This window comes from Microcaecilia unicolor, chromosome 1 (genome assembly GCF_901765095.1).
Source record: "Microcaecilia unicolor chromosome 1, aMicUni1.1, whole genome shotgun sequence".
Classification (NCBI taxonomy): Eukaryota; Metazoa; Chordata; class Amphibia; order Gymnophiona; family Siphonopidae; genus Microcaecilia; species Microcaecilia unicolor.
This window is the reverse complement of record NC_044031.1, coordinates 367,752,546-367,768,188: the sequence shown is the minus strand read 5'-3', so window position 1 is coordinate 367,768,188 and position 15,643 is coordinate 367,752,546. Positions and strand designations below refer to the sequence as shown.

Below are 15,643 nucleotides of genomic sequence, written 5' to 3'. Positions count from 1 at the left end.
TCGGATTTGATATTAGGTTTGAAGTAAGTATACATAGGAAATCAAATACGTTAGCGTTTAATTTTAAAAAAGGAGACTATGATAAAATGAGAAGAATGGTGAAAAAAAAGCTTAGAGTGGCTGCGAGGGTCAAAAATTTACATGAGGCGTGGATGGTGTTCAAAAACACCATCCTGGAAGCCCAGGCCAAATATATTCCGCATATTAAAAAAGGAGGATGGAAGACCAAACGACAGCCGGCATGGTTAAAAAGTGAGGTGAAGGAAGCTATTAGAGCTAAAAGAAAATCCTTCAGAAAATGGAAGAAGGAACCGACTGAAAATAATAAGAAACAGCATAAGGAATGTCAAGTCAAATGCAAAGCGCTGATAAGGAAGGCTAAGAGGGACTTCGAAAAAAGATTGCATTGGAGGCAAAAACACATAGTAACATTTTTTTTTTAGGTATATTAAAAGCAGAAAGCCAGCAAAAGAATCGGACCGCTAGATGACCGAGGAGTAAAAGGGGCGATCAGGAAAGACAAAGCCATAGCGGAGAGATTAAATGAATTCTTTGCTTCGGTCTTCACTGAGGAAGATTTGGGTGAGGTACCAGTGCCAAAAGCTGACGAGTTGGGAAAAACTGAATGACTTCTCTATAAACCTGGAGGATGTAATGGGGCAGTTCTACAAATTGAAGAGTAGCAAATCTCCTGGACTGGATGGTATTCATCCCAGAGTACTGATAGAACTGAAAAATGAACTTCTGGAGCTATTGTTAGTAATATGTAATTTATCCTTAAGATTGGAGAGTGGCCAATGTAACGCTGATTTTTTTAAAAGGTTCCAGAGGAGATCCGGGAAATTATAGACAGGTGATGCTGACATCGGTGCCGGGCAAAATGGTAGAGACTATTATAAAGAACAAAATTACAGAGCATATTCAAAAGCATGGATTAATGAGACAAAGTCAACATGGAGGAGGTGGTACCTCTTCACAAAAGTGGTGATAGGGAAGAAGCTGGAAACTACAGGCCGGTAAGCCTCACTTCGGTTATTGGAAAAGTAATGGAAGCCATGCTGAAGGAAAGGATAGTGAATTTCCTAGAAGCCAACAAGCTGCAAGATCCGAGACAACATGGTTTTACCAGAGGGAAATCGTGGCAAACGAATCTCATTGAATTCTTTGATTGGGTAACTGGAGAATTGAATCATCGACGTGCTATAGACGTAATCTACTTAGATTTTAGCAAAGCTTTTGACACGGTTCCTCACAGGAGGCTCTTAAATAAACTAGATGGGCTGAAGATAGGTCCCGAAGTGGTGGATTAGGAACTGGTTGACGGACAGATGACAGAGGGTGGTGGTAAATGGAGTTCGCTCGGAGGAGGGAAAGGTGAGTAGCGGAGTGCCTCAGGGATCGGTGCTGGGGCCGATTCTGTTCAATATATTTGTGAGTGACATTGCCGAAGGGTTAGAAGGTAAAGTTTGCCTATTTGAGGATGATACTAAGATTTGCAACAGAGTGGACACCCGGGAGGGAGTGGAAAGCATGAAAAGGGATCTGAGGAAGCTAGAAGAATGGTCTGAGGTTTGGCAATTAAAATTCAATGCGAAGAAATGCAAAGTGATGCATTTAGGGAGTAGAAACCCACGAGAGATGTATGTGTTAGGCGGTGAGAGTCTGATAGGTACTGAGGGGGAGAGGGATCTTGGGGTGATAGTATCCGAGGATCTGAAGGCGACGAAACAGTGTGATAAGGCGGTGGCCGTAGCGAGAAGGTTGCTAGGCTGTATAGAGAGAGGTGTGATCAGCAGAAGAAAGGAAGTGTTGATGCCCCTGTACAAGTCGTTGGTGAGGCCCAACCTGAAGTATTGTGTTCAGTTTTGGAGGCCGTACCTTGCGAAGGATGTTAAAAAAATGGAAGCGGTGCAAAGCAAAGCTACGAGAATGGTATGGGATTTGCGTTCCAAGACGTATGACCAAAGACTTGCTGACCTGAACATGTATACCCTGGAGGAAAGGAGGAACAGGGGTGATATGATACAGACGTTCAAATACTTGAAAGGTATTAATCCGCAAAAAAATCTTTCCGGAGATGGGAAGGCGGTAGAACGAGAGGACATGAAATGAGATTGAAGGGGGGCAGACTCAAAAAAGATGTCAGGAAGTACTTTTTCACGGAGAGGGTGGTGGATGCTTGGAATGCCCTCCCGCGGGAGGTGGTGGAGATGAAAACGGTAACGGAATTCAAACATGTGTGGGATATGCATAAAGGAATCCTGTGCAGCAGGAATGGATCCTCAGAAGCTTAGCTGAAATTGGGTGGCGGAGCAGGTGGGGGGAAGAGGGGTTGGTGGTTGGGAGGCTAGGATAGGGGAGGGCAGACTTATACGGTCTGTACCAGAGCCGGTGATGGGAGACGGGACTGGTGGTTGGGAGGCGGGAAATACTGCTGGGCAGACTTATACGGTCTGTGCCCTGAAAAACACAGGTACAAATTCAAGATATGAGTTTATCTTGGGCAGACTAGATGGACCATGCAGGTCTTTTTCTGCCGTCATCTACTATGTTACTATGATTTAGTGAAGGGAAATCTTGCCTCACCAATCTACTACATTTCTTTGAAGGGGTGAACAAACGTGGATAAAGGTGAGCCGGTTGATATTGTGTGTTTGGATTTTCAGAAGGCGTTTGACAAAGTACCTCATGAAAGACTCCAGAGGAAATTGGAGAGTCATGAGAGGTAGTATTCTATTGTGGATTAAAAACTGGTTAAAAGATAGAAAACAGAGAGTAGGGTTAAATGGTCAGTATTCTCAATGGAGAAGGGTAGTTATTGGGGTTCCCCAGGGGTCTGTGCTGGGTCCGCTGCTTTTTAACATATTTATAAATGGCCTAGAGATGGGAGTAACTAGTGAGGTAATTAAATTTGCTGATGTCATTAAATTGCAGGAGGATTGTGAAAAATTACAAGAGGACCTTAAGAGATTGGGAGAATGGGCGTCTAAATGGCATATGATGTTTAATGTGAGCAAGTGCAAAGTGATACATGGGGGAAAGAGGAACCCGAATTATAGCTACGTCATGCAAGGTTCCATGTTAGGAGTCACAGACCAAGAAAGGGATCTAGGTGTCATCGTTGATGATACGTTGAATCCTTCTGCTCAGTGTGCTGCTGTGACTAAGAAAGCAAATAAATGTTAGGTATTATTAGGCAAGGAATGGAAACCAAAAATGAGGATGTTATAATGCCTTTGTATCGCTCCACGGTGCGACCACACCTAGAATATTGTGTTCAATTCTGGTCGCCACATCTCAAAAAAGATATAGTGGAATTAGAAAAGGTACAGAGAAGGGCAACAAAAATGATAAAGGGGATGGGACGGTTTCCCTATGAGGAGAAGCTAAAGCGACTAGTGCTCTTCAGCTTGGAGAAAAGGCGGCTGAGGGGAGATATGATAGAGGTCTATAAAATAATGAATGGAGTTGAACGGGTAGATGTAAAGCATCTGTTTACACTTTCCAAAAAATACTAGGCCTAGGAGGCATGCGATGAAGCTACAATGTAGTAAATTTAAAACAAATCAAAGAAAATGTTTCTTCACTCAACGTGTACTTCAACTCTGGAATTCGTTGCCAGAGAATGTGGTAAAGGCGGTTAGCTGAGCAGAGTTTAAAAAAGGTTTGGACAGCTTCTTAAAAGAAAAGGCCATAGACCATTATTAAATGGACTTGGGAAAAATCCACTATTTCTGGGATAAGCAGTATAAAATGTTTTGTACTTTTTTGGGATCTTGCCAGGTATTTGTGACCTGGATTGGCCACTGTTGGAAACAGGATGCTGGGCTTGATGGGCCTTTGGTCTTTCCCTGTATGGCAATACTTATGTACCAAACCAGAGTATCTTCATTTTTTGCTTATTCATTTTAAAAAATATATATTAGTAGGCCAACTATCTGTAAGGGAAATATGATATTTAATGGAGTTTAAAGTACTGTCAAAACTCAAAAGCAGGATCGAAGAAGATATCATCTGCATAAGATAATACAGAAATTTCATTATTTGTAAAACAGTCACGTCGAGAACTCAAATACACATTAAACAGCGAGGAGGGGAGTGGAGAACCTTGTGGAACTCCACAGCCAGGGTTTCAACTAAGAGATCTACCACCCCTCCTCCCCTGAACATTGGAAGTCCTATTCTTTAGAAATTGCTCGAACCATGTCCACCTTAATAACAGTTTATAGATGTTTCTTCCAGAAAGTTGTCCAAACCTTTTTAAACCCAGCTACGCTAACTGCTTTTACCACATCATTTGGCAATGAATTTCAGCAAAATGATTGTCATAAATTAAACCATATAGCTGTATGGATAGCAGCTAAATACCACCAACTATCCGTATAGCAGCAATAATCACAGCTGTATGTTGATATTCAGCGCCATCACTTCTGTGAGCAGCAGTGCTGAGTATCAAAATATTTAAACACCATCCAACCGATATTCAGCCATGGGAGGCAGGCTGGCTAAGTGCCACAATCGGCACTACGTTCGGATATTTAGTGTTGGCCAGTTAAGTCTTTTACAAAGCCGCGCTACTGATTCTCGCTGCAGCAAATGAGAGGAAGCCCATTCAATTCCTATGGCTTCCTCTCATTTGCCGTGTGGGAATCGCTAGCACGGCTTTGTAAAAGAAGCCTTTAGTGCTTTGAAAATATGCCTTCATGTGACTTAATACACATTCATTTACTAGTTTAACATGCATTGAGGGGGGGGAGTTATTAACATGGGCTACCATTAAGGCGGGTTATTTTACTGTTAACCCAGGTTACTAGTAACTAGGTCTCATTGCATAAAATGGAACTTGTGCTAAAACAGCACAAGCTAGTGATAAAATAACCAGTTTTAACAGTAGCCCACATGGATAACCTCTCCCCTAAATCAGTTTAGTGAGCACTGAATTTTTTAAGATGTACTAACCAGGGCACATCCCTAACACACAGCATAGGTTAAGGGTAGGGTTAGATTTAAATAGATTGGCATGAAGCTTGTAATGTTCCTTTTTGTCTCACTGTTAGAACTCAGTTTCTTTAGGAGGTACTTAATGAAAACTCAATCATAGGTCATGGGGAGGGGTAGTGCTTCCCAGAAGCTTCAGATGCTAATGCTGAATTGATCTTCCTTCCCTCACTGCCAGTATGACTTCCTTACCTTTTGCCCCTCCCCCCAAGAAAAAAAAAAACAAAAAAAAGCAGGCAAACTATATCCATGGCTTTGGTGCTAATATAGCTCACGGGCTTTGTTCTTCTTTTACAGGGAGTTGCTACCAACTTGTTCTTTGTGCAGCATGAGCACCTGGAAGAACACATCAGAGAAGGAAAAAGTCACAGGAATGTACATGAAGCTGCCTTTGTGAAATCCCTCTGCCGTTACTTCCTATGCCAGGGCTATAAACCCTCACAGATCACAGTTCTTACCATGTACAGTGGACAGCTGCACTGCTTAAGAAAACTGATGCCCAAGGCAGACTTTGAGGGTGTCAGAGTCTGTGTTGTTGACAAATATCAAGGGGAAGAGAATGATATTATCCTTCTCTCATTAGTGAGAAGCAACCTAGAAGGGAAGGTAGGATTCCTTCAGATACCAAATCGCATCTGTGTGGCTTTGTCAAGGGCCAAAAAAGGATTATTTTGTATAGGGAACATGAAGATGCTCTCTGGAGTTCTTCTGTGGAGCAAAATTATGGATGTGCTGACTCAAAATGATCACATAGGGAAGGAGCTACAGCTGTGTTGTGAAAATCATCCCGACCACGTATGTTATGTGTCTAAGGCAGAAGACTTTTCTAATGTTCCGGAAGGTGGTTGCATGGACCCCTGTGAATACCGATTGACCTGTGGGCATGTTTGCCCCTTAGTGTGCCATCCATATGACCCAGAGCACAAAGAAATTATGTGTAAAAAGCCCTGCGTAAATGTTTTATGTAAAGATGGGCATAGATGTAAGAAGCAGTGCTTTCAGAATTGTGGACGTTGCCAAGTACTAGTGCAGAAGGTAATCCCAAAGTGTCAGCATATTCAAGATGTCCCATGTTCAAAGCCACCAGAACTGTTTTCATGCAAGGCGCCATGCCCTAGAACGCTGTCCTGTGGTCACAAATGTGTCCGTTATTGTGGTGATATGTGCACGGTCAATTGCCCTGAAAAGATTACAGAACAACTAGAGTGTGGCCACAGCACCATAATAATGTGTTATGAAAAACAGGAGGCAGAGAACACAGGAAAGAAGATTCAGTGCTTTGCAAGGTGCTTGGCAGATCTGGAATGTGGTCATTCTTGTGCAGGAACATGCAGTATGTGCTTAGAAAGGCGACTGCATGTGGTTTGTAAACAAAAGTGTAATTTCATTCTTATTTGCTCTCATCGCTGTGATGCAGCATGCTCTGAGGATTGCTTTCATTGCCTACGTTCCTGTGAGAACAAATGTTTCCATAGAAAGTGTGATCACAAGTGCAGTGAGCCATGCTCTCCATGCACAAAGCCTTGTGGATGGAAGTGTAAGCACACTGAATGCACAAAACTGTGCTATGAGCCTTGTGACAGAGATCCCTGCAGCATGCCTTGTGTTAAAAAGCTCAGCTGTAACCACCCTTGCATTGGTCTCTGTGGTGAGCCTTGCCCCATAAAATGCCGGGTTTGTGATGCAGAGGAAGTGAACAAGTCATTTTTTGGCAAAGAAGCTGATCCCAAGTCACAGTTTATCCAGTTAAGAGATTGCGAGCATTTCTTTGAAGTGACAGAATTCACGAAATGGATGAACCATGATGATGGTGATGGCATTATCAAACTCAAATGCTGTCCTAAATGCTTAATTCCCATTCAACATAATTTACGATACGGTGACATGATTAAGAGGACCCTGGCTGACATTGAGGTGGTGAAGAGAGAGATTGTGAAGATATGGACAAATCAGTTACAGGAGTTTCTCACTGAAAATGAAAGTGATTTGAATTATTTCCCTTGTATCATTGAAACGATGGAAAATGTGATGAATCTTGGCACTACGATCAGATCCATTGCACTAATAAGTGAAAAAATAAATTACTTTTCTAAGATGGGGAAGATTAAAAGGAAAGCTGAACAGCTGTCTCTGTCGGATCAGTGTCATGTGAACAAAGAAATTGACTCTGTCTGTAAATTAATTGAAAAAGCCCAAAGCAAACCTGATGTTGTAGAAGGAAAGCCACGGTTACTCAGAGTGGCACTTTTTGTAGAAAGCTGCTGCCTTAGGAAAAACGCAACAATTAAAGTGGATTATGTACAAATATCAGTGCTGAAACCTTTTCTGATGTCAGACAAACCGATAAGAGAAGAAAAAATGAAGGACATCCATGACCAAATCACAATGATGAGTTCTGTGCCACTGGAGCTTGTGAGGCTAGTGCAAGATAAGAAAAACATCCTTGATATGAGGGTTCTCAGACAAGTGCATTGGTACAAATGCTCTGGAGGGCATATTTTCAACACTGTGAATCATCACTCACAGACATCTGCCTGTCCACAGTGCAGTTCTTTTAAAGATAATCAAGATTAGGGAAAGGGCATGAAAGAAAAGTTGATAAAAGGACATAAATATTTTCATAGTCAACTAAAATGACCCAGAGGTCCATCTAGTTTGACCTAAATGCCTAACAGCATCTTCCAGTGTGGTTGTCCAAGAGCAGGTACCAAAAGCTCTCAAACAAAATCTAGTATTTCAGTAGCCAGTTTTGCAGTATATTGGCGAAAACACTTTCATCATACTCAGTCATGGTTCCCCATAGAGTTTCAATTATTACTATGGCCTTGACTTTATCTTGTTAAAATGTTTCATACTTCACTCCTTTAGACAAAAAAAAAAAACAACAACAAAAATCTTCTATGTGTAGCAATTCTGTATTTTCAATTGTGGTTGACTAAATAAAAAAGATGAGGCATGGGATCAAGGGACATTGCATATGCACTGGGCACAAAACAGACTTCAGCACAGCTAATCAGAAAATGATAATATAAAAAAAATGTAAACAATCATTTGATATTAAACGAAAGACATTTTTTAATACACAGTAAAGCCAGTTTTCACTGTTCCCTCCTCCTGCATGTCTCTCCCCCTCATACTCAACCAATTAAACAGAATATCTTATCTAACAAAGTGTCTTTTTCTCTCCTTTCATGATCTGTGTACATTAGTGCTTATTAATAGCTATAGTTTCTCTAATTAGTCTGTTTGTGTGCCTCTTAGTGGGGTACCGGTGATGGTATCTGAGTGAAAATGAAGCACAGCTAAGATACTCAAAACCAGTGAATCAGCTATGTAGTTGGCCAAGGAATCTATTGCTGGAAAGATGGCAGGAGTTTGGAAGAAACTTTCAGAAACGCTCATTCTTGACTACAAAAGCAACTATTAAGCACTGATTTTATCATTTGTGCAGAAATGGTACTCTGATTTCAAATGTGACTTTCGAAGGAGAAAGGCCTCATTTGATTTGATTTATTAAATTCTAGATTTACATAAAAATTCAATACTAATAATTAATATAATAAAACATTTACGTCTTAACACCTCAGCTTAATAAAGAGGCCCTCTTACTATATTGTGCTAAGCAGTTAGCATATGAATGTCCACATGATCGTGCTGCTTCACATGCTGCTTGCATGGCCAGTTGTAGGTGGAGGCATGGCTGCGCATTGTAATTAATGCATATCAAGTTACTATACTCTGTCACCGTTGCGGTTAGTGTGTGTGAACTTACGGGTAGTAAGTACATTCTGCTCTGTAAATGCACTTCACATGCGTGGTAGCAGTATAGGAACAGTTAACACACAGGCTTTGCATACTATCCCCATAATTCTATAAAAGTCACTAAAAATTGCAGCACAACTTTGGGCATGCCCAGTTTGCGTACACAATTTAATTAAATAACAAGGTAATTAGCACAGAACAGCTTTTCAACAAGCAATGATTGGCACAAATTTGATTTAATTGGGATATATGCATGTAAAATAAGGCACGAGTTCTGAAATGGGCAAAACGAGGGTGTTCTAACATTTACGCTCGTTGTTATACAGCGATGGGGGATACATGCTTAATATAGGCAGGTACATTTGCATCATGTTTCAGTTGGTACAAATGGCTGCGCTTAAATTTAGGCGCAGTTCCCAGGCATAAACACTATATTCTATAAACTGTGCCTAACTTTAAACGCAGCTGATAGAATAGTGATTTTTTTTCTGCGCCATATGTAGAATTCACCCCTATAAGTTAATTTTACACATGATGTGTGGTAAGTGCAAAACTTTATTGCACATTATTAAAAGAGCCCCAAAATGTCAAACCAAAAACAGTCCTATTCCATACCTTCTCCAAATTGTTGATAAAACAGCCATGCCTTGAGCAGTTTCCCGAAATGAAAATATGTTTCTTCTCTGACAATATAAGGATAATCATTCCAGAACTTCAGAGGGATTACAGCTTGAAAATCCTTGGCATTACAATGGACCGTAACTTAACACTAGTGAGCCAAGTGGTAAAACGCAATTTGAAAGTGCAAAACCCCTTCGCGAAAAACTACACTGGCTCCCAATCAAAGAACGCATCGCCTTCAAAATCTGCACCCTGGTTCACGTGGAGGGGCATAATTGAACGGCACTGGCCATCTATATGGCCGGCGCCACAAACAGCGGTCCCGAACCGTATTATCAAAAAAGATGGCCGGCCATCTTTTGTTTCAATAATACGGTTGGGGCCGGCCAAATGTCAGAGATCGCCGGGTTTGAGATGGCCAGCATCGGTTTTCAGCGATAATGGAAAACGATGCCGGCCATCTCAAGCCCGACCAAATCCAAGGCATTTGGTCATGGGAGGGGCCAACATTTGTAGTGCACTGGTCCCCCTGACATGCCAGGACACCAACCGGGCACCCTAGGGGGCACTGCAGTGGACTTCAAAAATTGTTCCCAGGTGCATACCTCCCTTACCTTGTGTGCTGAGCCCCCAAAATCCCCCCCCCCAAACCCACTCCCCATAACTTTACACCACTACCATAGCCCTTATAGGTGAAGGGAGCACATACATGTGGGTACAGTTGGTTTTGGGGGGGAGGGGGTTGGAGGGCTCCCATTTACCACCACAAGTGTAACAGGTAGGGGGGGCTGGGCCTGGGTCCGCCTGCCTGAAGTGCACTGCACCCACTAAAAACTGCTCCAGGGACCTGCATACTGCTGTCATGGAGCTGGGTATGACATTTCAGGCTGGTATAGAGGCTGGCAAAAAAATGTTTAAAAAATTTTTTTGTGTGTGTGGGAGGGGGTTGGTGACCACTGGCGGAGTAAGGAGAGGTGATCCCCTATTCCCTCCGGTGGTCATCTGGTCAGTTGGGGCACTTTTTTGAGACTTGGTCCTAAAAATAAATGGACCAAGTGAAGCGGGCGAAGTGCTTGTCAGAGCCCGCCTTTTTTCCATTATCAGGCGAAGCCGGCCATCTGGTAACCACGCCCCCGTCCCGCCTTCTGTACCCTGCCGAAACACCCCCTTTAACTTTGGCCGGCGCTGCAACGGAATGCAGTTGAAGCCGGCCAAAATCGGCTTTCCATTTTACCTATTTGGCCGGGTTCGTGAGATGGCCGGCCATCTCCCAATTTGTGTCAGAAGATGGCCGGCCTCGTTCGAAAATAAGCAGGCAAATCATCTACGGAGAAGCCCCAAGTTACATGACAGACTTGATCGACTTACCATTTAGAAATACATCCAAATCTGCACTACCCAAGCTGCAAAGGACTTAAATACAAAACAACTTATGCATCTACTTTTTCCTACATAAGCACACAACTGTGGAACGCATTACCAAAAGCCTTGAAAACGACTTACGACCACCTAAACATCCGAAAATCACTAAAAACCAACCTGTTTAAAAAGGCATACCCTACCGATCCAACTTAAATGCCTAATCTCTGCAACACAACCAAACTAAAGCACGTAATGGACATAACACAACTGTTCCATTCTCCGATTCCTTAAGGTGGCTGTGCCACATGAACTTGATCTTACCACAACATCACCCTGTATTTGTTCACACTGGAGCCTGGAAAGGCCTCTCCGGTACTATGTAAGCCACATTGAGCCTACAAATAGGTGGGAAAATGTGGGATACAAATGTAACAAATAATAAATAAATAATGTTGGATTGCTTGACCAGTTCAAGTAATATGTTCAGGAAGCTGCATCTCCATGGAAAATATTTCTGTTCTAGAAATGTTAGGATAAGCTTAGTCATTCTACACTATAACTGATCTAAGCTATTTGATGAGAAGCTTGTACAGGAATGAGAATATGATGCTGGGGAAATAGAGAGAATGCTATATCATAGCAATATAAATAGTTTTACAGATGCTTTTTATTCTAATTTGTGGGCTACATTTGCTAAAGTGTGTTGCTGTACTATAGTGTGCTAACACGTATTAAGGCACATTATTTACAGTAGGTTACATGTTATTCATTATGACTGGAGATATCAACTTGGGGTAGGGACAGGTAATCCACCTAGGTTGATGAACAACAAAATCCCACAAATCGAAAAGACAAAAAACAGGCATGGGAAATGGACCAATGACTCCAGAGACTGGGACAGGAGGATAAAATGAGAAAACCTTTATTACAGATTTGACTCAGATCCGTGTTTCGGCCACAGGCCTGCCTCAGGAGTCTCTGTGAGATGTAGTCGAAATGAATGCTTCTGAGAGATTGGGAGGTCTTCAAAAAGACCTGAAGGTGTGCAATCTCATAGGTAATTCAGCTCTATCACCGGAGCTAGGGCTGAAAAGTGCGAAACATACAGCTGCAACTGCAGAGTGTAAGTATGAAAAGTATGTGTCGAGTGTAATAAAGGTTTTCTCATTTTATCCTCCTGTTCCAGTCTCTGGAGTCATTGGTCCATTTCCCACTCCCGTTTTTTGTCTTGGAGATATCAACTTACATCTTGAAAATGCTACTAATCTACATACTACACAATTCCTAGATTACCTTTGATGGTATTTAGGATGTACTATGAAAGTGACAGCCCCCCCCCCCCCCCCCCCCCAGCTCAGAAGGGAATATCAAGAGTTAAACATTAAAAATGTGAAACAGATAATTTTAAGACAGAGCAGGCCGGGGAGGAAGTGACGTCATCGGGTAGCATGGCTGCATAAGCGCTGAGCTCACGCTCACTCACAGCATTTTTGTGTGATCCTCCAGCACCCGGCGATATATTTTCGCCTGGATTTACACGATGGAGAAGCGACTTACGTTAGCAATCTGATGCGGTGATGCAGTGGATCTGTCCCAATATGCGTTTACGGGCGACGCGTACAAAGCATGTGGTGGACCCGAAGCAGGAGGCCTCACACACGCAGGCGATGGTCATGGACTTGTCTCCCAGAGATCTGTTTTTATCACAAGAACAGGCGGGATCTGAAGTAGGAGATTTTCCTGAGCTATGAGATTGGCTACAGGAGATCCGGTCTGATCTTCAGGCGATCCACTCCGATTTGGCCATCCTGGGGGCCGACATGAGATCTGAGACCTGAGGCATCGAGTGGAGGATGCTGAGGGCCGGATTGAGGAGCATGCAGAGGCAATGGGGTCCCTGGATAGACAAATAGCAGATGTTCGTCTTGGACAGCAGCAAATGGCTAATAAATTGGAGGACTTGGAGAATCTGAGCCAGCGACGCAACTTGCGGTTCCGTGGCCTCCCGGAGACCCCAACATACCAGGACTGTGAGTCTGTGGTTCAGTGGGTGGTCAGTTCGCTGCTGTCTGAGGCTGGGCTGCCTATTGCTCCGGACACTGTTTTATTGGAAAGATCTCATAGAGCGCTAGGGCCTGTACGGAATAATTTTTCTAAGGATATTATTGTTTGTTTTCAAGACTTTAAGCTGAAAGAATGAGTTCTTAAGGCTGCACATCGAGCTCATGATTTTAAATGGGACTCTTATCCCATGGAGATTTACCAGGACTTAGCGTCAGCTACTTTGAAGCGCCATGCCGACTTGAAGCCAGTTACTGCCAGGCTCCGTGAGATGGGCATTCGATACAGATGGAGACATCCATTTGCACTTGTTTTTTTACAAAAAGGGATGCATGCATCAGATTAAATCTCTCTCAGCTCGTGAGGTTCTCCCGGAAGGAGATTTGGCGGTGACACCCTCAAACACAGGCCTAGTTAGGCCTGCCTCCACCTTGAAATCCCATCCTAAGTGGCGGCTAGTAGCAAAGGGGCACAAACGTCTGCAGCGCCAGCAATCGGCTGGCCACCTCACTTGAGGTTTGGTTTGGAGTACCAGCTAAGGATATTTACTATGGCAAAAGTGGTGGGGCCCTTTTGGGGCCATTGCTGGCATGAGACTGGCTTTGCTTTTGGTAATATGGTTGGTCTCTAAATCTGAATGTTATTTGGGGTTGTCGACTATAGGGTGCTGGGGAGCGGGGTCTACTGCTGTATTGTTTTATAACTTTGCAATTTGTTGATATATTGTGGTTTGATACACATTATCCATGAAAGTTTGTTATATAATCTGTTGTGGGTGTTAGGTTCACATTTCCTCTGTCTGGCACCTCTTCTTGTATGGATGGGGTGTCTTGGATTTGTCTGGGGTGGTTGGGGAGGGGAGGGTGGGAGGTTTTTGGGTTTTTGTGTAATGGCTGTGAGGGATAGCGTAAGGGGACTGGTGGGTAATTATGGTGGTATGGGCCCCTGGGAGGGGGAGGGGAGGTTTGGGGTCAATGGGAAGCCTATAAGACTTTAAATTTGCATAAATGTCAATGTTATCGTTAATGCCCCTTAATGCCAGGGGACTAAATACCCCCATGAAGTGACAGTTACTCTTTCAGGAGTTAATTCGCTTGAAGATAGACATTGCCCTGGTACAGGAGACACATTTGAAAGCCGCTCATGAGCGCGTCTGTCATCATTGTAAATATCCGCATTTATATTTTGCTTCTAATTGTGATAATACTAAAACCCGAGGGGTTATGATAGCGTTTAATGACTCTGACCCTGAGAAATTTCCAAAGTTGTTCGAGATAGAGGTGCCCGGTTTTTATTAATAACCTTCTCCTTGGGGGGGGGGGGGGGGGGGGGGGTCAGAAATATACTGAAGTCAATGCATATGGTCCAAATATGGATCACAAGGATTTTTCAGTTGTTTAGATCAAACCCTTATACATCACAGTGAAGGTACCCTTTTGGTGTGAGATGACTTTAATGTTACCCTTAACTCCCTGCTTGATAACTCTGCTGCGGCTGTCCATTATCATTGAATTAGGATGCGATTACAGGCTTTTGTTACTCAGTGGCAATTAGTAGATCTGTGGCGTCATTCTAATCCTACCATAAGAGACTACACCTATTTCTTCTCAGTGCACAATTCTTATTCCCGTATTGATTTTTGGCTAGGTGAAACTTTGCTCCTCCCGTTGGTTTCAACTCATTGAATTGAGTCATGTACCTAGTCTGATCATGCCCTGGTTTTTTTTTTAGCACTGCATCTTTCGGGGACTGCATTGGCCTCTCCACAGTGGCGTTTGGATGATGCTTTGCTAGCTTGATATGACATATGTTTCGCAGATTGAGAGCCAAATTAAGGAGTATATACTTTTAAATGATAATGGGGAGGTATCGCCAGGTACCTTATGGGATGGCTTTAAGGCTGTACTTCGGGGCCATTTTATAGCATTAAAAGCCCATGCACACAGGGCGTGGCTTATGGAAGAGAAGGCACTTTGTGAACGATTAGCTGAGGTAGAGCGACAACTTTGCCGTCAAGGGCCTCCTCTACAGCTCCAGCTCTTAGATCAAGCACACAAGCTCCGTGTGCAGCTTCATGAGTTACAGCTGGTGGATATTTATGACAGCTGCAGAGGGTGTGTCAGCAGTATTTTGAGTTTGATGATAAATCCAGTAGGCTTTTGGCCCATAGGCTTAAACAGCAAGCCTGTCGGGTGCAAGTGGTGATCTAACTGTTGTGATCTGATTGTTGTGTTTCTAACTGGTTTATTGATATCTGTAAATTTGAAAACTAGATTTTCAGATTTCAAAACTGCCAGGAAGTATTAGAAATCTCTTTCTTTTACTAAAAGTGTGCTGAGTTGTTCCCCCTCCCCCACCCACTGGTTTTCAGCAGCCATTTCTGTTTCTGTGGAGAGAGCTGGGCAGCCTGCAGCTCTTTTCTTGTCTGCTGCCTGAAGGAAACTCAAACAGATAAGAATTGTGCTGGCTTTATTCCTAGCTTTCACTACCCTACAGCTGTGGTTTTGCACATTTCTGGTGCATTTCTTAACCTTGTCTTCCCATTGTCCCAACCAGCTGTGTAGAAAAGTGGCTTAACACAGTCCTAGAGAGAGGTTTTACAGCAAACACATTCCACGGGTTTTAAGTTTAAAGCCCACCCACCCCAAGACTGACACTTCCTAAATAGCTTTTCTAAATACACTACTTATCACAAATTAACTCCACCCTAATTACAACTGTCTCAGTTTGCTGAGGAGTAAAATTAATCTTGCACACTGTTAAACCCCATCATAGCATACCTGTTCATACTCATTCCAGCAAATCAGGATGACTTTAATTCTCTGTAATAATTGTGATG

The 15,643-nt window shown here is 42.9% G+C and overlaps 1 protein-coding gene across 1 annotated transcript in view; it reads left to right on the top strand.

Annotated features, from left to right (window-relative positions):
* LOC115474434 (NFX1-type zinc finger-containing protein 1-like) overlaps positions 1-9,038 on the top strand; it is a 303,411-nt gene extending 294,373 nt beyond the window's left edge. Inside the window, 1 exon segment of the mRNA XM_030209896.1 lies at positions 5,296-9,038. Within this exon segment, the coding sequence (XP_030065756.1) occupies positions 5,296-7,572 (2,277 nt within the window). The 3' untranslated portion in view covers positions 7,573-9,038.
* Positions 9,039-15,643: the final 6,605 nt, after the last annotated feature.